The sequence below is a fragment of the Danio rerio genome, chromosome 4 (assembly GCF_049306965.1).
Source record: "Danio rerio strain Tuebingen ecotype United States chromosome 4, GRCz12tu, whole genome shotgun sequence".
Lineage (NCBI taxonomy): Eukaryota > Metazoa > Chordata > Actinopteri > Cypriniformes > Danionidae > Danio > Danio rerio.
Genome location: NC_133179.1, coordinates 49,754,637 through 49,778,631, shown reverse-complemented (window position 1 = coordinate 49,778,631; position 23,995 = coordinate 49,754,637). Strand labels below are relative to the sequence as shown.

At 41.1% G+C, this 23,995-nt stretch overlaps 1 protein-coding gene across 1 annotated transcript; it reads right to left on the bottom strand.

The window, feature by feature from the left end:
- Window positions 1-8,100, bottom strand: LOC100148474 (uncharacterized). The gene is made up of 3 exons (XM_068220222.2): window positions 8,039-8,100; window positions 7,001-7,149; window positions 1-2,168 (listed from the first exon to the last, which is right to left on the bottom strand). Exon 3 carries the CDS (start codon window positions 1,867-1,869, stop codon window positions 1,075-1,077), a length of 795 nt encoding a protein of 264 aa, XP_068076323.1. The 5' UTR covers window positions 1,870-2,168; window positions 7,001-7,149; window positions 8,039-8,100; the 3' UTR covers window positions 1-1,074.
- Between the last annotated feature and the right edge of the window lie 15,895 nt (window positions 8,101-23,995).

Below are 23,995 nucleotides of genomic sequence, written 5' to 3'. Positions count from 1 at the left end.
GGAGAAGACTTTATTGAAGACAATTAATTGTGCAGTTCATCAGCAGTGATGTTAACTTGTCCGTCTTCAAGTAACTTAAACCAAAGTACAGTCTGTGAGACACTAATTTATAGCAAAGCATGAAACCCCCCTGGAGATTACCCAACTGCTTTGGTTGGGTCACATCTCCTGAGTTCCTCTAGGTCATTTGGTTGCACATGAAACAAGCCAATACAATCTATCAACATACAGAATTATTTTGCCTTCTTGCAGCCCGATAGCAACTCTCACAACCTGATACTAGGATGACCCCTGATCTACACTACAAAACAGCTGGCAAAATCTTCACCCCTCTTCAGTTGAGTTTAAATTTTCAGGTGTTCAAAGGGTTTCATTATCAGTAACTTGATATGCATTCAAGAGTTCACACTTGTTTGGCATGCTATCCCGGGAGAGACCTAAGCTCATAAGATCCTCGAGCCCTGGGCTCCATCCCGTAAGCAGGACGAGAGGGGAGTGTGAGCTCAGGTAGATCTCGATGAACTCCCCAGACTTCTTTCTATTCTAATGACAGATATAGGGTCGGCTAAAGGGAAATATAAGGCTTACAAAGAGCTCGACTATGGTGCCAATTTAATGTTCAGTTTACTTAGGTTGTGTGTTTTTGGACTGTGGGAGAACACCAGGGGACCCAGGGGAAACCCACGTTAGCACAGGGAGAGTGAGCAAACTCTGCACAAAAATGTCAACTGGTTAGCAGGGACTTTAACCTGCGACATTCCTACTGTGAGGCAACAGTGCTAACCACTGGCTATTCATTGGCTGCCGTGTTGCCCAATCTAGAAAGGAGGGGGAGTAAGGGTGGGAGAGGGATTCTTCAAGACAAGGATAACTGAGTTAAGAGGTTATTTTTAGTGAGTTAGGAATCATCTGAATGGTGAATCATGTTTTAGCTAATGCAGGACCGGCCGTGGACAATCATAAGCATGTGATCCTCTTGAAAGTAGTTTATAAATAAACTTCACTTGAATGAACAGCCAAACTACGTGAAAAAGCTGCCGTTTTGAATATACTCGTGTTTGTGTGGACAAGGCCTCAATGTTGAGGACTCTGCTCTCCATTGTGAAGCTTCATGTGAGTGTTGAGGCTTCTTTTACTTTTAAAGCCCTTTCCACATTCACTGCCTCTAAAACGATCCTCTCTTGAGTGAGTCTTCATGTGTTTCTTAATGGTGTCTTTGCGTGTGAGACTCTTTCCACACTGATCACATGTGAACACTATGGTTCCAGTGTGACCATTCATGTGGTTCTTGAGGCTAGTTTTGGTTGTGAAGCTCTTTCCACACTGAGCACATGCAAACGGCTTCTCTCCAGTGTGAATCCTCATGTGGTGTTTGAGTGTGCTTATATGTGGGAAACTTTTACCACACTCTGTGCATGTGTAAGGTTTCTCTCCAGTGTGAATCCTCATGTGGATGTAAAGGTCTTGTTTTTGACCAAAACTCTTTCCACACTGTTCGCAGGTGTAAGGTTTCTCCCCTGTGTGAACCCTCATGTGAACATCAAGGTTTGGCTTTTGAAAGAAACTCTTTCCACACTGCTTACAGCTGAAAGGTTTCTCTCCAGTGTGAATTCTCATGTGAGCTTTAAAGCTTTGTATTTGACCAAAACTCTTTCCACACTGTTCGCAGGTGTAAGGTTGCTCCCTTGTGTGAACTCTCATGTGAACATCAAGGTTTGACTTTTGACTGAAACTTTTTCCACACTGTTTACAGCTGAAAGGCTTCTCCCCAGTGTGAATTCTCATGTGTGCTGCAAAGTTTCCAGCTTGATAAAAGCTTTTTCCACACTCTTGGCATGTGAACTTCCCCTCTCCAGTATGAATTCTCATGTGGGCTTTAAAGCCTTATATTTGACCAAAACTCTTTCCACACTGTTCGCAGGTGTAAGGTTGCTCCCTAGTGTGAACTCTCATGTGAACATCAAGCTTTGACTTCTGACTGAAACTGTTTCTACACTGTTTACAGCTGAAATTACACCCAGATTTGGATTTCCGAGGTCTTCCATGTGATGAAGTCTTTTTAGTCAGTGTGGGTTTTTCATCAGTCATTATTTCTTGGGGTTTCTGAAACTGCTGTTTCTCATCTATTTCATTCTGTCCATGAGTCTCTTCTTTCAGCACCATCAGATCTATAAAAAAAAAAAAGAGTTAACTTTAGTATGAAGGCTCAAAGCGATAAGCAAGAAATGGATGTTTCACCCACAAATGAAAATAACCTTACCATTTACTCTCCATTAAGGTAGTTTTAAACATTTCCTTTATTGTGGAACACAGTAAGCCAGTGTTTTTTTTCTTTTTTCTTTTTTTTAATATCTTATTTGTGTTCAACAGGATTAAGAAACTCATAAAGGTTTAAAACCACACAAGGAAGAGTAAATGGTGAGGCTATTTTCATTTCTACATCAACTATTCCTTTAAAAGGTTCCTACAATTACCCATTTTTTACAAGATGTAAAATAAGTCTTTGGTGTTCCCAGAATGTGTCTGAGGTTTCAGCTCAAAATCAGATCATACACCTTGTAGAATATTTAATTTAGGGGTCAGAGGAAAACCAAGCTCTTTTTGTGCCTGTGACTTTAAATGGAAATACATGTTTAGAGTTACTGAAGTTTGTCCTGCGCGCTTGCGTTTTTTTTAGTTACATCTTTGGTTTGGTACGTTAATCTTATCGTTGCTATTATTCAAAAGAAGGTAATGATTCGCACTCAATTGCTTCGTACTGTTTTTATTTTTTCTTACATTGTACGGGTGATAAACGGACAAACAGACGTTTCGGCACAAAGCCTTCCTCAGTGTGACATGATTCTCTAACTCCACCCTTTTATCCCATAGTCAATCACAATGTGCAATTAGTTAGACTGTCACTCTCATTTCATTACCCATTAATCACACAATAACTTATAATCTTCACAGCAATAACAAAAAAAACAATCTTCCCATTTCCGACCTCACTCTACAGAGATAAAGTGTATCAACTATTATCATTAATCAGGTGTACATCAATACAATAAAATTCTAACAGTTGACATTAAAAGTTTTCTACATTTGGAAATTACCCAAAGATTAAAAATTAAGTCTTACCTTTACCTCTATCCATATAACCAATTACACAGGAGACATTTACCCTCATATTCAAAAACAATTTGTGAAACATACGAAAAAACCTACATTCAAAAACCATTACTACATAAAAAAACAGCATATCAATTATCATCATATTTTTTAACAATTTACATGGATAATGAAATGAGTGTGACGGTCTAACTAATTGCACATTGTGATTGACTATGGGATAAAAGGTTGGAGTTAGAGAATTATGCCACACATTGAGGAAGGCTTTGTGCCGAAACATCTGTTTGTCCGTTATCACCTGTAAAATGTAAGAAAAAGTAAAAATAAAAACAGTACGAAGCAATTAAGTGCGAATCATTACCTTCTTTTGAATAATAGCAACGATAAGATTAACGCACCAAACCAAAGAAATAACTAAAAAAAAAACGCAAGCGCGCAGGACAATCTTCAGTAACTCTACACACGTGATTCATCAAACACCTGCTGCCAGCGTTCAACAAGATGTCTTTCGAAGAGATCAGCAAAATGACCGAAGAAAAAGCTGCTACATTCACATTCAGTACGGGTGATGCAGAAAAGATTTTACTCCCTGGCCAAGTACTTAAGTCCACGATCTTGACTAAAGAAACGCTAGAACAAATGGAACAAAGACTGTTGGCATTCCAACAAAAAGAAGTCAGAATGGAGCTACACGCCCAAACATTAAGTGAGTACTACAGAAATTGTTGAATACCACAAGGACTGTGAATCCAGAAAGAACCAACGATAGGACGAGATGATGTTGAATTCTGTAAAAAATGGTGTGAAATTCTCAACCATTGTTCGATGAATCTAATGCTCCTGATTATTGACTTTATAAAGAAAGAAACAAAGTTACTATCTGAAAAAATTGAAAATCATAAGATTGAAATGAATCAAACTTTTGACAAGAAACAACTAGATGAATTTCAAAAACAAATGGAGGAGAAACTTGAGAATTTCAAAAAGGAATTACTCAACTTCAAGATTCACAAATTTAAGAGAGACACTATGGACTATAAAGATCAAAAAGTCTACACTTGGATGTCGGAAAGATCGAAGCCCTATCCACAACAAGAGAGAATGAACCACACAAGTGCTTCTGAATCAGATGACTCCTATGCTTCATCATCTCAAACAAGATTTCGACAAAAAAAGTTTTTTTTGGACCAGCCCTGTCATTCCAAGCTCAATATTGGTCAAGGAAAGCAACAAGAAGAGGAAGTCGGACAAAAGGAAATAGAGAAGAACCTAGGGAGGTAACTTCACATGATTTAGATATGAAATGGATAAGTGAACAAGAATTTAAATATTTAAAAAGCATATTGTAGGTTAAAAAACTGTTTCAAAAAAAGGGAAAATCGTTTGTGAAAGTACTCTATAATACCATAAAGTACCATATTAAAATGTTTTATGAAGTGCAAGGGCACAAGTTTAAAGAAAATGTGTCTGTTTTCTCACTTCCGCTTTTTTTTCTAACCACCCCGGTGATGTCAGAAGCGGGACTTATCTGACAGACGCGCGCTGTTTACTGTGGGGCAGAGGAGCTAATAGCAGAAATGGTTGTTAGTTTTAGCGTAATTTATCATCATCATGCTATATTATTGTGTTTATGGGAACTGCACAAACTCTAGCCTGTCAACAAATCAAGACTTATAGCTGACCCGAACGGCGAAAAACACTCCTGGATCAGTCGGAGATGCAGCTCGATGAAAATGAGAGCTGTACACGGTACAGTCTACTGTATAAGTTTTGTGAGATGGTTTGCAGTTCACTATCCTGGGGTCTGCAAATGTGGCTGGGTTTTCTGTATTATGTTATATTATAAATCATACGGTGAATTTTAAAATGTATAACTGAGGACGCGGATGGTGAGTGAGGTGTCGCGGATGCCGCCCTATGCACGGATATAACTGAGAAGGTGTCGCGGACATAACTGAGGACGCGGGTGGTGAGGGTAGTGTCGCGGACGCCAGCCTCTCTATTCTGCCGCCCTATGCGCAGACATAACTGAGGACGCGGGTGGTGAGGGTAGTGTCACGGACACCGCCATGGACGCGCCAGCCCTGGAGGTCTTCACAGGCTCGACGAGAATGCAGAACTTTGCACTACATTTGCTCTTCTTTCTAGGTCCTTCCAGCGGGTTTACAAGGATGAGGCTGTCAGCATCTTTTTACACAGCATTCACAATTTAACACACATTAAAGACATGATGGTGTGGTACCCATATATGTTGGCCAACTTACTGAAAAATTATTTTAGGTTTACTTTTAAATGGGTCAGATGATATATTTTCCTTTCAGTATACACACACTCACACAGATACTTATACATATATAAAGAATAAAAATGCTGGTATTAACACTTTCTATGATTTTGTGCTATATGAATAAAACTTAAACTTAAGTTGAATTAGAATCTGAACTTGAATTAGGGTTGAAGTTTATTTAATCATAAATGCAGATCAGATCTGTTGATCAAATCTTTGTAAATATATATTTATACAGTAACAACTGTACTTGTATTTTTTATGGATTGTAGCCTAAATAGGATCTGATACAGATAATTTTACAGTATACCCAATGAAAAAAATGAGAAAAAGACACATATTTTAAAAACTTATTTTAATTGTTTTAATATTTGATGTTGTTTTTATTTTAATACAGAAGCTCTGAAAACCTTTTGTAAAATAAAAAAGATTTTCCAGTACCTTGTTTACATGTTTCTGCATTATTCCAGATGTTCTGTGTTATTTGTGTTTTGTATTCACTTATCTACTATTAAAAATAGTGTCAATGTGGCATAACTGTGTTAAATCCTCATTAGTTTCTGTTACTGGTAAGTATTAATATTTTTAGGTGATCAATACTATCTCTCTGTAAGCCAACACTGGCCTCACCATAAACCTGCTCGGTTCTTCTCACAATAGAGTTAAATTACACTTCTCTGACTGCTGTTCTCTCTGCTGGTCTGTCCACAGGCTTATAATTGTATGGCTGTGGTCTGTCGTTTGTGTGAGCCTCTCAGAATATCTTATCTCGGCATCCAAACGCACACCGCGATCAGTTGTCTTCATAGTGTTATTTGCACGAACTCCCTCATCCGACTTCACTTCCGGTCTGGCGATTTTTCAGATGCGGAAGTAAATTTCCGTGACTAAAAACGACTCCAAACGGCTTAATAATAAACTTTAACGTATATTTTAAAGAAAATCTAGTTCCTACTTTACTCTTACACACATTGTCTCACTGTTGTGTCTAACCTACAATATGCTTTTTAAGGCCTAAAAATTTGATTTTGCAATTTAAGACATTTAAAGACCCAGTAATTAGCCCTGTAATTAGTTATTATAATAATGATGTAATTCTAGATACTATCTGTGAGAACTAACAACTACTAGAAACAAGTTTAAACCCATTAAGAAGTTGGCATTGTGATTACTGTAACATATGCAAATGGAAAGTACTAAGCCAACACTATCACTGTAATAGCAGACATCCTTTATGAGAATACTGTAGGTCAAATATCGTCAGCTCAGTTAAACTTTTTTAATTTATTGTTTTTATTTATCTTATATAGCGCCAGTGCTCAAGGACGCTTTATAAACAGTAGAGGAACAAGAAAAGCAATAACCTTAAGAAGGTAGAGAAAATGGGAGACTAATAATACATAAAGTAATGACAAAAGACATGAGAACAAGTGATAAAAGAAACTCATTCCTGTCTTTCAATGAGTGCTTATGTGAATTTAGGAGAACTAGGCAGCACACTCAGGGCTGCAAGATGGATTTAATTTAGTATTATTATTATTATTAAAATATATCTGAATGAGGATCAAATGACTGAGTTGGACTTTGACAATGAAAACTAACCTGTTTTTTCCTGTGGATCTTCCTGTTTGACTGTGAATGTTTCTTCAATCTTCACATCTTCACTCTCCTCTTTAATAAACGCCATCTTTATAACAGTGTGGAGATCAGGCGCTTCAGCAGGAGTTTTCTCTGCGTTTGGACACTTTATCCTGTTTAAAATTAACAAAACAATAAAATGTTCTGTTTAAAATTAAGAAAACAGTGAACAGAAACAAAATAACTTCTCTTCAACACTTGCTTCAACAGTTTCTTTATATGAGAGTAATTAACTATAAGAAATCAGGTAAAGGATTTCATTAATACTTATTACACACTTTTCTCGAGCAAGAAACAATAGCCACAAATGAGCTGATTAAAACTAGTACTCAATTTCATAGAGATAGGTTGGTTTTATATTCACACATTCTGACTTTTCCCTTTATAATATAATTTCATAAAAGTAATTTTTGCAAACTCTAAATAGCGAAATCATATTAGCAGCCAATGACTATCAAAGTACAACATTGTTCACAGTCAAATAAACAGTGCTAATGTTGTTTAGAAGTCACACTTGCATGCTAATAAATCTAATCGAATATTCAAAGTAAAATGGTAAACAATATAGAGACTTCTTAATGAACGAATGTGCGAATATAAAACCAACTTTACCTCTATCTATTTCTTATTTATAGTGATGTATACTTAGAATAGAATGACATTATGGTATTTAATAAATTAAACCTTCATTATAACACTTATTACACACTTTACTGTTACTTCACTTAAACTTTCTTCAGGTATGTTCTTAATTGTTTTGTTTGTTTTATTTATATTATTGTCTGCTTATAGCACTTTTTTGCCCTAGACAAATTTTCTCTCGGGAACAAAAGGTTTATCTTATCTTTATTTAAACAATAGACCTCATTACTGTGAGTTAAATAGTACTACGTTAAATAAAGGGTTAAAATAATATTGTCAGAAGCAGGTACATAGCACTAAATGAAAAACCTGAAACTTTAATCAATCGCTTTACATAAAGCTAAACGCTTTAAAACAAACCTTTCTCCAGTTGAATCACAGAGCGAGAGTGGCGCAGGCTTATGGCGTCACAAGCCACGCCCAAATAAAAGTATTTTTTTAACCTTTTTTTTGCCACTTAATCTTAGTCATGACTTATTATATATAGGTTTTCTCTGCGTTTGGACACGTTACCCAGTTAAAAATTAACAAAACAATAAAAATGTCCTGTTTAAAATAAATAAAACAATGAACAGAAACAAAATAACTTCTCTTTATATGAGAGTAATTAACAAAAATAAATCCGGTAAGTCAGAGCAAGAAACAATAGCCACAAATGAGCTGATTAAAACTAGTACTCTATTTCTTATACATACTAAGAATGAAGTGACATTATCCTATTTAATAAATTAAACCTTTGTCTTAAAATATTTACATTAAAGGTTTGTCATGACTGCAACAGTAAATGGAAAAAAAGCTAACAAAAAATACTTTTATTCTGACGCGGCGTGTGACGTCATCAGGCGGCGCCGCTTCAGCGCTGTGATTCAACTGGAGTAAGGTTTGTTTTAAAACGTTTACCGATATAAGCCTATTTAAAGTTAAAGTTCTAAAGTTTTAGATTTTTTTATACAAATTTAAATTATGTTCCTGCTGTTGGACATATTATTTTAACCCTTTATACAACGCAGTACTATTTTATTCCCAGTATTTACAGGCAATTGTTTGAATAAGGTAGGTTAACAGAAAAGTGTGTAATAAGTATTAATGAAACCTTTTACCTGATTTATTTTTGTTAATTACTTTCATATAAAGAAACTGTTGAAGCAAGTGTTGAAGAGAAGTTATTCTGTTTTTTAAACAGGACATTTTTATTGTTTTGTTCATTTTAAACAGGATAAAGTGTCCAAACACAGAGAAAAACTCCTGCTGACGCGACTGATCTCCACACTGTTATAAAGATGGCATTTATTAAAGAGGAGAGTGAAGATTTGAAGATTGAAGAAACATTCACAGTCAAACAGGAATATCCACAGGAACAAACAGGTAGATTTTTATTCTCAAAGACATTTGATCTTGAAAAGTCATCTGATCCTCATTCAGATATATTTTAATAATAAGAATACTAAATTAAATCCATCTTGCAGCCCTGAGTGTGCTGCCTGGTTCCCCTAACATAAGCACTCATTGAAAGACCTTCTTAATTAGTTAGTTATTGCTTTTCTTGTACCCCCACTGTGTGTAAAGAGTTCTTGAGCACTGGCACTATATAAAATATATAAAAACATTAAATTAAAAAGTATTCTCATAGAAGATATCTGCTATTACAGTGATAGTGTTGGCTTAGTACTTTCCATTGTTACTAGTTCTCACAGATAGTATCCAAGTTAGAATTACATCATTATTATTACAATTAATTACCAGGGTTATTGTGTATAAACAAGGATTTCCGCGAGTTAAAAAATTTGTAAATTCCAAAATCAAAATTTCAGGCTTTAAAAAGTCTTAAATTTACTGAAATATTGTGTTGTATGTCTTGAATCCTTTTTTAAACAAGTTTTCATTTTCCTTTGTTCATGTTTTGCTTCGTAATCTGGCCAAAACCCATGCAATCACCAACAATCCATCTCAATATAACTTTCAACTTTTGTTCAAAAAGGTCATTTTAACTCTATTTATCATAATGGTGTAATTATTTTCCTTACAATAACATTTGTTTAAACGTGCTCCATGTATTTACTGCTGAGGACTTCGACCTGGACAGATTGTTGTGCATAAATTTAGTTTATTATAGTTTTTAAAACGTTGAAAATATTTTTTTATTTTTTTATTATTTTTTCGAAGTTTATGTTGGAAAAAAATTGTGTGGATACAAGTAAAGCTTGCTTGTTTTTACACAATATTTAAAATCTTTTGCTAAGAAATATCTAAAATATTGTAATTATTTATTATTCATTTATTATTTTATTATTAAATGTATTAAATATAATATTTTTTTGATAGAACAAATAAAAAAAAAATTCATCTTGGCCATTTAAAAAATTCCTTAGCCTTTAGCCCAGGGGTCACCAATCCTGGTCCTGGAGGGCCGGTGTCCCTGCAGGGTTTAGCTCTAACTTGCCTCAACACACCTGCCTGGATGTTTTAAGTATACCAAGTAAGAGCTTGATTAGCTTGTTCAGGTGTGTTTGGTTAGGGTTGAAGGTATATCTGCAGGACACAGGTCCTCCAGGAACAAGTTTGGTGACCAATGCTTTAGCCCTTCATCAGTTTAAATTTTCATTCATAATAGTCTTAAAAATGTCTTTAATAGTCTTAAATTAAACTTGGTGACACCTGTAGGAACCCTGGTTTAAAGTATGTCAGAAAATGTCGTTGCCCCTAATTTAAAATATGCTGAATGAAATGGACACTAAAATAATTAATTATTATAAAACATTGTACAGTATTCAAAACTATATGATGTTGCTGTGGGACGACGTGAGACAAAAACAAATTATAGTGGAACAATAACGTTTAGCATTGCACTGACTACAACTGGCCAACAAACTAGTCTAAAAATTAGTTTTGCTGTTAAAAATGGATTACAGCATGCTGATGATATGCAAACATCTGAGTGTAAGGTTTTTATGTTTTAAGTTTTTCAGGACAACAGTATCTCCAGCAGAAAATATATCCAAAGATGCCATTTTAAATTGTAAAGAAATCTGTGTTTTTGAAACCAATGAAGACAGCAGAAGTCAATGATTAATCAGAATAATCTTGCCTGACATGTTTACAGCTCTAAAATACTTTAAAAGTTTCTCAAATAAAAATTTGAGTTCAAAGGAAATTTTTTTGGTTTGTTTTGTTTTTTACCCAGACATTTAAAATATGTGGCGCGCAGGGGGATAAGGCTTTTTGTTGGTCGCAAGACCAATACAATAACTGGCACACTAAAGCCAAATTAACACAAACTATTGCAATTAGAGCTCTACTAAGCCACCCAGTACATTAGCTAGGACATAAAATACAGGTTCATACTTCTGACAAAGACAATGAGACGTGGATATAGAAGAATAAGGTTTCTTTTATTACAATTTAATTATCTTTGAACCACAAATATTAAAAGACAGGCACATGCACTCTTTTTAAAAAGGCACTAGTGGAGGCAATTACAAAAAAAGATAAATCCTCATCCAACCAGAGGAGCTGGGGCTCACCACAGTCGGGCAGGCTAGGCACTGGGCCCAAAAATGACCCACAGAATCACACGTGCACACTTTGATTTAAAACACCACACAGTGAACTTCAATGCACACAAGTGGGCAAAAGACTAATTAATAGAAAAAGACTCACGCCACACAGTGGCCCGACTGCCCGTACTAGACACCCCCAGCTCCTAGGGAAAGAAGAAAAACCACAATTAGAAAAAAAATAAAAAGTACAACAAGCACATATATTAAATGAGCTCACAGAAGCATCAAAATGAGAGACTACCTGAGAGAGGCTACCAGCCACTCAGGGGGGCACGGAGGTGACAGGCCCCAGCTAATCATACAGTGTAAAGCAGAAGGTCGCAATGTTAAAACAGGACAAAGCACCACAAATGCAGCAATTGAAGCAAAGTAAAGCAGTCCTCGAGACCACACACTTATTTTACGTTTCCTATTTTTGTAAATATGCAAAAGAAACAAAGATCAAAGAGAACAAATATGCAAAAAGCAAAACACTGATACAAAAGCAGCAAAAAAAAAAAAAAAACAACAACAACTCAAAAACACAAATATAACAAAACAAAACTAGAAACAACAGAACTAGAAACATAACAACTAAAGACAAAACAAAATTAGAAACAAAACAGCAGCATCCAGCATGTCAAGTGCAGGAGACGCTCAAGCCGCAGTGCAACGTATGATAAAACAGAGCACAATCAACCGACATACCTTCCAAATACAGTTGATTACAGGGGTTTCACATACCGCTGCATGAGATGCCAGTCATCCCTCCGGCAGAGCAAGGCATCCATACTAAAAACTAGCTAAAAGATATAAAAATCAGTTTCTATTTCTAGTTGTACAAAATGTATGAGCAGTATCGCTCTACTTACCGACCGGGAAGACAGCAGTCACGGGAGCTCGCAGAAATGTCAACAAACATCACGAGGGAAAGTTCAGCAACATGAAACTTCATTTCATAAAGCTCACGATGCCCCACAGCAGCCACTCTACAGTGCAACAGCAGCAGAACAGACACCAGCCTTCCAAAAAAACTAAATTAAAACCAAAACACACTTTAAAACGAAAGCGAAAAGGGCTTAAACAGCCGCTACATACCAGACGCATGGCAGCGACACACACACCACATCGAGTCAGCTGGACGATGGCGCAACTTCCACTTATCTCAGATGGACTTTTATACACCTCTTAACAACGGCCAGTTAGAAATGGGCGTACACAAATGCTTAATGCATAACATCTGCTACATATATATATATATATACATATATATATATATATATATATATATATATATATATATATATATATATATATATATATATATGTTTTAGAGCAGTAATCACAATACAGTTAAACCGTGATATTTTTATTCAAGGTCATCATACCGTCAGAATCTTATACTGGCCAATGCCTAATGCTGCTTGATGTTGCAAAGTCATATTTTCTAATTTTATTATTTTTCTTTGTATGTATAGTCATGAACACACTTGTTTGTAGAGCAAATAGCCGGTTCAAGAATTCACACTTAACTGATAATCTATCAAAGCTTGTTTGGCATGCTGTCCCGTGAGATAGCCCCGAGCTCAAGGGATCTGTTCGCAGAGCTAGAGGGGAGCCTGAGCTCGGTAGATCTCAGAACTCCCCGACTGCGAAGCATGATGTATATCTTTAGACGGTGGGAGGAAACTGGAGAGACCGGGGAAAACCCAGGCGGACACGGGGAGAACATACAAACTCCTCACAGAAACGCCCACCGGCTAGGCGAAACTAGGCCGGTGGTGTTCTTGCTGTGAGGCTCTCAGTGCTAATCACTGGGCCACCGTGCCGCCTGATCAAGGTCAAGGAGGAGAATTGGGGAGGAAGGGGGGTTTCTTCCAAACGAAGCTAAGGTGGACTGAAAACTTCTTTATAGTAGCTTAGGGCTCATATTATTGGAAGATAATGATTAGCTAATACGAGACCGGCCGTGATAAATCATAAGCACGTGATCCTCTCGAAATTAGTTTATAAACAAATTTCAATTATTATTCCTGGTTATTTCTCCAAAACTGAAGTTCTAAAACGCGTCAGGTTACGAATGTAACCATGGTTCCCTAAGGGAACGAGACGCTGCGTCTCTTTAGGAGACACAATGGGATACCATCCCTCTCTTATAACCTTCTGAAGCACAGGTGTAATCAATCCAATGTAATTGGCAGGATGCAACGTGCGTGTGGCCTCAGACCGAAGGTATAAAAGCCCCACACTCACAGTGAACTTCAGCTTATACCTCTCGAACGGAGCGCACCAGGTATGAAAAAGTATGGCAACGCGACACAGCGTCTCGTTCCCTTAGGGAACCATGGTTACATTCGTAACCTGACGCGTTCCCTTTTGGGAACTCTACGCTGCGTCTCTTTAGGAGACACAATGGGAACGCTATCCCAAACACGCCATAGTTTTACATGCCGGGGATGAGTTCTCCTATATTGCTAGGACACTGGAACCCGGAGTAGGGTCCAGGTCCAACTGATAAAACCTTACAAAGGTATGTGGGGTTGTTACACCTGGCTCAAGGATGTAACATAATGAGGGAGACGACAAGGAGAAGTATAATCAAAAGAATATTTATCAAGCTCAATATAAATTATATAATCAAAATATCAGTATCAGTATGTTCAATCAGTGTGAAATGCAAATGTATGGATGCTGTAAATGTTGTCAGTGATAATGTATGGATGCGAAACAAAGCATAAAGGCCAAATAGGAGCGTGGCTCTGGCCAACTGCCAAGTGAATGGACAGCGGCCCCGACAAACTCTCTGCCGGGGTTTAAATAAGGGCGCTGACCAGCATCAGGTGCGCTGAAGGCACGCCCCCAATCTGGAATCAAAATCAAACACAAAACAACGCAGTCCTAACACACCCCCCTAAAAAATAATCCCACATCAAATTAAATCAAATAATAACTATAACATACATACAGGAGTAGGTCAGGGACATCAGTGGGAGACCAAAAATACCGCCTCACTCCTCCACAGGGGCACGCGACAAAGTGTCCGCAAAGATATTCTTAATTCCCTTAATGTGTTTAATCGTCAAGTTGAATGGTTGTAAGAAAAGGATCCATCGCATTAAGCGTTGGCTCGGACTCTGCAATGAATGAAGGAATGTCAAAGGATTATGATCCGAATAAATAACCACCGGGGAACCTCCTCCCACATACACATCAAAGTGTTGAAGTGCCCAGATAAGCGCCAGTGTTTCCTTCTCAATAACAGAATAATTCAGTTGATACGAATTAAATTTGCGTGAGAAATAACTTATTGGATGACTTAATCCATCAGAATGAGTCTGGAGAAGGACCGCTCCGGCTCCCACGTGACTTGCGTCAACTTGAATCTCAAAGGGAAGACCACTTTGGGGCGCTGCCAACACAGGAGTAGCAGTTAATAACAACTTTACATTCTCAAAAGCTTTTTGGCAATGTGGATTCCAATCAAACTTTGCAGAGTTCTTTAATAGATTAGTCAGCGGACAAATGACCGATGAAAAGTTTGGGCAAAAGCCACGATAATAACTGGCCATTCCAATAAACCGCATCAGCTCTTTTTTGGTACACGGAATAGGGAAATTATCAATCGCGCTGATTTTAGCACGCAAAGGGCGCACCATACCCTGACCCACTTCCTTGCCCAAATAAGAAACAGTTGCCCGTGCAAATTCACATTTAGCCAAGTTCACGGTCAAATTAGCTTCCGCTAAACGTTTAAATAATTCTCGCACCCGTCTCATATGTTGATCCCAGTTTTCGCTGTAAACTATAACGTCATCCAAATAGACCGCGCAACCCTCTAAACCAGATACTACACGGTTCATTAATCTCTGAAATGTCGCAGGAGCGTTTCGTAACCCGAAGCTCATAACGGAGTAAGAATATAGCCCTGAAGGAGTTACAAAAGCAGTAATTTCCTGTGCCCTAGGACTCATTGGTATTTGCCAGTAACCTTTGAGTAAATCAAGTTTACTAACAAATCTTGCCGAGCCCACTTGATCAACGCAATCTTCCATCCTTGGGAGAGGAAACGCATCAGGTTTAGTGATCTTATTAATTTTTCGATAGTCCGTACAAAACCTATCCGTTCCATCCGGTTTTCTTACCAGCAAACACGGCGATGCCCAACTCGAACACGAAGGTTTTGCGATGTTATTCTTTAGCATGTACTGAATCTCAGACTCTAATTTAATGCGTTTTTCAAAAGGGACACGATAAAAACGCTGGCGTATGGGTAAAGCATCCCCCACATCCACGTCATGCTCTATAAGATGCGTTTGTGATGGAACATCCCCAAATAATGATGGAAACTCGCGGATCAAATGTGACAGCTCCACTCGCTGCACAACAGTTAGATGAGACAACACATCCTCCAACTCTTTCAAAGTCTCAGAATTTTTTAATCGAGGTGGCACTACAGCATCATCTAAAAACTTACCCCCCTCCCGGTCTCCTGCGGAGGACTGTCCCAGCGCCTCAATCGCCAGACTGATCACCCCGGAGGATTTGATATCAGCTTGACAATCTCGGGAGAAAAAGGGTTTCAGCAGATTTACATGGCAAATTTGGGTTTTTTTCTTTCTGTCTGGAGTTGCAATTTCATAATTAAGATCAGACAATGCACGCACTACAGTATACGGTCCCACAAACTTTGCGCAGAACGGAGAGCTCACTAGTGACAGCAACGCCAAAACCTGATCCCCCGGTTTAAATACGCGCTGCTCAGACCGACGATCAAAAAGAGTTTTCATTTTTATCTGTGCCTTCTCCAAATTCTCTTTAGCTGCCTGACCAGCTAAAATCAAGCGCCTTTTAAACCCATTCACATATTCAAGTAAGCTTTGTGGTGGTTGTTTGCCTTTTAACTGATCGCCGAGAACAGAAAGTAAACCTCGAATTTTGTGGCCGAAGACTAAATCATTTGGGCTAAAGCCCAAACTAGATTGCGTGACCTCCCTTGATGCTAACAACAGCCACGGAAGCCCTTCTTCCCAGTCGCGATTTAATTCGACACAATACGCCCGCAAAAGACACTTCAGTGTTTGGTGAAATCTCTCCAGCACCCCTTGACTCTGAGGATGCTGCGCACTGGAACGATGATGTTTAACTCCTAATTGCTTTAAAATCTCTGCGAACATTTTTGAAGTAAAGTTCGTTCCTTGGTCACTTTGAATGACCTTTGGAATACCGAAGATGGAAATGAATTGAGACAGGGCTTTTACTACGGACCGGGTAGTGATATTACGCAACGCGTAAGCCGCTGGATACCGAGTACTTTGACACATTACTGTTAGAAGGAATTTACTTCCCGATTTTGAGGGAGGTAACGGACCAACACAGTCTATTAACAAATATTCAAAGGGCTGCTCTACTGGAGGAATGGGATACAGTGGGGCTGGTTTCAGTGGCTGATTAGGTTTTCCGGTCACTTGGCATGTATGACATGTTCTAATAAACCGCGAGATATCTTTTTTCAACAGCGGCCAATAAAAGTGCTGCAAAACTCTAGAATATGTCTTTTTTACACCCAAGTGACCAGCTAGATCGCCATGAGACAATTTAAGTACAACATCTCTGAATTTCTCTGGAACAACAACTTGAACCACTGACTCACCACCACCATCCTCGTGTAACGCAAGCCACTTGCGCAGAAGCACCCCATCATTAATATAATATCCAGTCGCGGCACTCTCTACCTCCTCCGGTGGGAGAACAGCAGCGAACATTTTTTCTAATCCAGGATCATCCCTCTGGGCAACAATGAATTCTGCACGAGAAATTTTTGACAAGAGAGATAATCCAGGAGCGACAGACTCAACAGGAACACGGGTATCATTCAGGTTAGACTCATTCAACATTTTAGACTTAGATCGAGTCACTACACATGACACATCTTCGGATAACTCACAACATTCTTGATCAAGAACAGAGGACGTGGTGACAATCGGTGCAGGTGTCATTACAGGCCACACACTCTCCCCAGCCAAATTATTTCCCAAAATAATGTCCACTCCCTCCACCGGCAAAGAAGGGCGCACTCCCATAATAACTTCGCCGTTCACTAGCTGGGACTGTAAACTAAATTTGTGCAAAGGAACAGACAATGTTTGAAGTGCAATTCCTCGAATCAAAACATTCTTACCGACATACGAGCTGGATGAAAATGGAAGTATGGACTCCAAAATAAAGGACTCGGACGATCCCGTATCCCTCAAAACTCTTACAGGTACGCTTTCATGTTCCTCTAAAAGAGAAACACACCCTTGAGATATAAATGGTGCATACCCAGTGTTACCTTTAATTTCGGAACAATTTCCTTTTATCACGGAGTCATCCGTACTGCGAACAGCTGGAGTCTGCGGAAAACAATTGGTCAAAAGCACAGGTGCAGTATTTTTATTTTTGCCACGTATCTGCTTATTTTTTAGCAAAGGGCACTCGCTTTTCCAGTGCCCGACCTCCAGACAATACCGGCACGTTGAATCAGATATCGCTCTACGAGAATGTAAATATGGATCAATTTGCTGCGACTGTTTAAAGTGAACATTTCCATTTCCCTGATTCCCAGAACTAAATCGGTTTTTATGAGTCAGAACAAAGTCATCTGCTAATGATGCAGCTTCAGCAGCAGTGCGAGGTTTATTCTCATTAATGTAGACAGCAATTTGATCATGAACGATATTTTTCAGTTGCTCAATAATCATCAATTCCCGCAACTCACTAAATGATTTTACATTAGATGTAGAACACCAGCGATCAAAATGATTACCTAGCTCTCTAGTTACTTCCACGTGTGTTTGTCTCTCACCTTTTCTCCACGTTCTAAAACGTTGGCGGTATGCCTCTGGAACCAGCTCAAATGCCTTTAATACAGCAGATTTTACGCTATCATATTTTTTCCTTTCATCAACAGAAAGAGCAGTATACGCCTCCTGGGCTTTTCCCACTAATACGGACTGAAGCATAACGGTACGGTCAGTCTCAGGCCAATCTCGTTCATCAGCAATGCTTTCAAACAACGAAAAAAATACGTCTGGATCTCGCTCATTAAACACCGGCAACAACTTCAAATTATTAATGAGATTGAATGAGCCGTCTGTGCGATGAACAGGTGACCCGCTCGCATTTTGGAGTTTTAAACTCTCAAACTTAAGTTGAAACTCTTGGTTTTGTCGTTCTTCAGCTAACTTTTGCTCATGTTTTATTTTCTCGAATTCCATCTCACGCTTTTTCATCAAATCATCCAATCTAAGTTTTTCGATTTCCATTTCACTAACGCGCATCTCTTTTTCGTGCAACTGTTGCATTCTAATCAGCTCTTTTTGCTGCTCAAATGACAAACCAACAAATGACATTTTCTCAGCTGCGGGATTAACCCCAGCTGTTGCTCGTCTCGACGTAACTGGCAAAACCTGAAGTTCACTCAATTTAACTCGAATCATTTCTCTAACCTCATCCTTACGCATTCGCTTATCAACGCCACTCAACTCGTATCGATCTACAATTTCCCAAAGCTGCTTTTTCGAGCACAAATTCAATAGCTCATCCGAAGGAGCACTACAAAATTCTTCCACTGACGTCATTATCAAAATCAACCAACCAAAGTTACAACAAATAATCAAATAACCTACTCCCAATTACAATTTACGCAGGTAATTCTTACGGTCAAAAACTGTGCACAAATTCATTAATTCCCCACCTAATCCTATCGAAAAAAAACTCTAAATAACTATTCCTAATCTTCATGCGCTCCCAAGAGTCGAGCCCTTTGAAGCACTCAGATACCGCTGGTGTGGAACTGAACAAATAGTTCAGAGCTACTCCACGGCAGTGCACTCAACCCAGAAGCCGCACAAAAATAACAAACTAAAATAAAAAAAAACAACGCAATGCGCTGCTACAACCTAACAGGGGAAATTTACATTAACACAGTTTTAAACCGCAAGAACTTACCTTTTCCTAATCGGACTAGAAACCCAAAGCCGCTCCAACAAACATCTCCGCCTCCTTGTCTCTCCCACCTATTACACAACAAATACCGATTACGAAAGCCAAAGATCAAATCAACTAAATTTAAATTAGACGAGCCCCCATATGTTACACCTGGCTCAAGGATGTAACATAATGAGGGAGACGACAAGGAGTATTTATTAAGCTCAATATAAATTATATAATCAAAATATCAGTATCAGTATGTTCAATCAGTGTGAAATGCAAATGTATGGATGCTGTAAATGTTGTCAGTGATAATGTATGGATGCGAAACAAAGCATAAAGGCCAAATAGGAGCGTGGCTCTGGCCAACTGCCAAGTGAATGGACAGCGGCCCCGACAAACTCTCTGCCGGGGTTTAAATAAGGGCGCTGACCAGCATCAGGTGCGCTGAAGGCACGCCCCCAATCTGGAATCAAAATCAAACACAAAACAACGCAGTCCTAACAGGGGTAGACCACCCAGCTGCATTGCAGATGCCAGTCAGGGACTGGCCAGAACGAAAGGCTTTCAAAGCCGCCATACTCCTGGTTGAGTGAGCCCTGATCGCCTCAGGTAGAGGCCGATGCAGGGCTTCATATGCTAGTGAAATAGCCTCGACTATCCACCGGCTCAGAGACTGCTTAGATGCTGGCGCCCAAATTTTGGGTGAGCCATACAATACATACAACTGTTGTGTTGTACGCCAAGCAGACGTACGATGTACGTATGCATCTAGTGCCCGCACTGGACAAAGCAGATTCAAGCGCTCCTGATCTGGCGTCATAAATGGTGGAGGATTAAAGGCCTGCAGCACAGTAGGTCGCACCACCTCAGTGGGGACCTTAGGAACGTACCCTGCTCTGGGGTACAGAAATGCTCTCACCATACCAGGTGAGAATTCCAGACAAGAGGGAGCTACAGACAATGCTTGTAAATCTCCTACTCTTTTGATGGATGTAATGGCCAACAAAAAAAACGTTTTAAGGGTCAGAAACTTTTCTGACACATCCTCAATTGGTTCAAAGGGGGCTGTCGACAGGCCCTCAAGCACTATCGACACATCCCAAGTAGGAAACCTATTAGCGCAGGCAGGCCTCAACCTCCTCGTTCCACGGAGGAATCTGACCACCAGAGGGTCTTTGCCAAGACCATCAGTACGGTATGCGGACATTGCCGCTACATAACCTTTAAGCGTTGACGGAGTCAAACCGAATTCAAAACGCTCCTGGAGAAATTGCAGCACTGACCCCGCAGGGCAGTGGACTGGATCCAGGTGGTGGTCTGTACGCCACGAAGTAAAAAGTTTCCACTTGGTGGCATACAATCTCCTCGTGGAGGGAGCTCTGGAGCTTAGTATGGTTTGAACAACCTCAGTTGACAAACCAAGATCTACAAGGTGGGCCCTCTCAGAGGCCACACCCACAGTTTCCAGAGGTCCGGGCGGGGGTGTACTATCATTCCCTCCGCCTGGGACAGGAGGTCTCTCTGGACGGTATTCTCTCATTGGAGACCGTCGAGGAGAGACACTAGGTCCGAGAACCACACTCGTGTGGGCCAATAAGGGGCTACCAGCAATAGGTTGTACCCCCCTTGACGGACCCTCTCCAGGACTCCCGGGAGCAGAGCGATTGGGGGAAAAACGTACAGACGAAGCCTCGGCCACGTCTGCACCATGGCATCCAGCCCCAAAGGTGCTGGATGTGTTTGGGAGAACCACAATGGGCAATGTGTTGTTTTCTGACAGGCGAATAGATCGACGTCGGCTCTGCCGAATCTCTGCCAAATGGCCGCCACCACTTTTGGGTGTAGTCGCCATCCCCCAGGCTCCAACCCCTGTCTTGACAGGAGGTCCGCTCCCACATTCATCGGACCTGGGATGTAAGCTGCCTTCAGAGAGAGCAGCCTCCCCTGAGCCCACAGATGGATTTGATTCACCAACCTGCACAGAGGGCGTGAATTCAAACTCCCTTGATGGTTGATGTAAGAGACCACCGATGTGTTGTCGGTCTTAACTAACACATGGTGACCTCTCACTTGAGGGAAGAAGTGCCTTAGAGCCTGAAACACTGCTAACATCTCCAAGCAGTTGATATGCATGTGGAGATGATGGTCCCTCCACTGTCCCGATGCGGGAAGGCCCCTCAGGGTCGCTCCCCAGCCCTTGCGTGAGGCATCTGATGTCAGAGCCAGGCGCTGAGATATTACTCCTAGTGTAGGGCCCTGGGACAGAAACCAGGGCTTTTTCCATATCGATAATGCTCGTAGGCAATGCCTCGATGCTTTGATTGTGCGGAACGGATTTCCCCTCGGGGAAAACCCACTGGTTTTGAGCCACCACTGTAATCGTCTCATGTGTAGCAGACCCAATGGGATTATGTTGGAGGCTGCCGCTAGTAGACCCAACAGCTTCTGGAACTGTTTGACTGTGATGGCTTGGCCCAGTCTGATCCTCTTTGCGGCTGCCCGAATCGACTCGATTCGGGTGGGGGACAGACACGCAAACATCGTCGTGGAGTCCCATAGCACACCTAAAAAAGTGGTCGTCTGAGCTGGCACAAGCACACTTTTCTTTTGGTTTAGCCGCAACCCCAATTTCTCTATGTGAGCGAGAACAACACCTCGATGTTGAACCGCTAACTCCCTCGATCGGGCTAGAATGAGCCAATCGTCGAGGTAATTGAGAATTCGAATCCCTTGTAGCCGCAGCGGAGCCAAAGCCACGTCGACGACTTTGGTAAATGTGCGGGGTGAAAGTGCTAGGCCGAACGGAAGAACCCTGTACTGATAAGCCTTGCCCCCGAAGGCAAAACTGAGGAACTTCCTGTGACTTGGAAAGATGGAGATGTGGAAGTATGCACCCTTCAGATCTATCGTGACAAACCAGTCCTCGGACTGTATTTGTGACACGATGGTGCTGATAGTCAACATTTTGAACTTCAGTGTTTGTACGGAGTGATTTAGCTGTCTTAGATCTAATATCGGACGCAGCCCTCCATCTTTCTTTGGAACGATGAAGTAACGGCTGTAAAACCCTGACTCGATGTCTAGAGGAGGGATCTGTTCTATGGCTCTCTTCCTCAGAAGAGATTCTATTTCTTGTTCCATCACTAGAGCTTGATTTAACTGCTCTTGGACCCTCAGTAGAGGGGGCGAGTCCACTAACGTCACCACTTTTGGAATGAAACGTTTGTGGATATCGCCGGGGGTCTCCACGCCCTGAGGCACCAACGGTGGGAGGGTTGGTGGATAGACCCCCTGTGGGCAACGAGGAGGTGGCCTTTGCTCCTCGTTGGGGGCTGCCCGAAGAAGTCCCAGTGCTAGGACTTCTTCTGAGGCCAAGACCGTTTCACAACGATGGTCCTCGGACCACCGTATGTCACCGTCTTTGCCTCTTGAGAGCGTTTCCCACCCCATTTCCTTTTTGGGGGCTGACGAGAAGCCACACTCTCTATTTGCTCGGCTCTATACCGGGCAGATGAGCTGGTTGACGGCTGGGGCTGGTCCCGCTGCATAGCCCCAGAAGGATGCCCTTTTGGTCGAAGGAAGCTCCCGTAGGAGCCCGACCTCTTTTTCGACCGCTCAAACGATTTGGCGACCCGATCTACAGAGTCGCCGAACAAATCCGCGGGCGAAATGGGAGCATCAAGGAAAATTTGTTTATCTTCCTCCTTGATGTCCGCTTGATTCAGCCATAAATGTCTCTCTGTTACCACCATGGCCGCCATAGTGCGGCCTAAAGATCTAGCTATTTCTTTGGTGGCACGGAGAGACAGGTCCGAGGCCCAAAGTACTTCTCTTACTGTATCGGGCCCCGCCCCATCATTATCAAGGGCTTCCTTCAGCAGGTCCGCCTGGTATGCCTGCAAAAGTGACATTGTGTGCAGACACCCAATAGACTGGCCTGCTGCCGCATATGCCTTGCCGACTAACATCGATGTTAATTTTACTGGTTTTGACGGCAAGGCGGGGGTCTTCGCTGACGATGCCTGAGGTAGCAAATGGCGCGTCAAATGCTCCTCCATTTTCGGCATTGTGCGGCATCCGTGCTCATTCAGACCAGCAACGGCTGAATATATTGATCCCTGCTGGCTTATAACACGGGCAGTGTATGGATTTTTCCAAGTGTAAATGATCTCTTTTTGGAGATCTTTGTTAAATGGAAGACCTCCCCTCAGAGGCCTGTCTCGTGATGGCAGGATGCGTTCATCACACAAACCAGCTTTTTTGCGCACTTCCTGCCTCTCTACTTCCCAGTTAATATTATATTTAGCTGTTACATTGGCCAGGACCTCTGCCAGCTCATCATATTCGGGGCATAATGGGGGAACGTCATTTTGGCCCCGAAGGCCCCCCATACTCTCGACTCCCTCAGAAGCCGGGAGGCAGAGCAGCCGCCCATCAGCGCGAGAGGAAGAAGCCGATGAACGGGCTTCCAGCTCGCGCTGACTGGACCTCGATCTCACAGTAGAAGGAGGAGAAGAAGCCCTCGAGCTTGTCTCCATCCCCTCTGCCAGATCGAGCTGCGATCCCCACGACATTAATCGCCGCTCGGCCTCAGCACGGGCGGGACCAGTGCCGCAAGGCACACCTGCCGCCGGCTCTTTATCAAACAGAGCGCGGCGACTTCGCAGCACTCGACCAGGAAGTGAATCGCAATGCACACAGCCACCCCCCTCAAGGGCTGACTGTGCGTGCTCCTGACCGAGGCACTGCACACACAAATCATGCGTGTCCTGTTCTGTGAGGAAACGAGGACATGGCGGTACACATG

What these genes read in the sequence shown, in the direction of transcription:
- LOC100148474 (XM_068220222.2), bottom strand. Translation starts at nt 1,869, where the DNA reads ATGAGAATTCATACTGGAGAGGGGAAGTTCACATGCCAAGAGTGTGGA.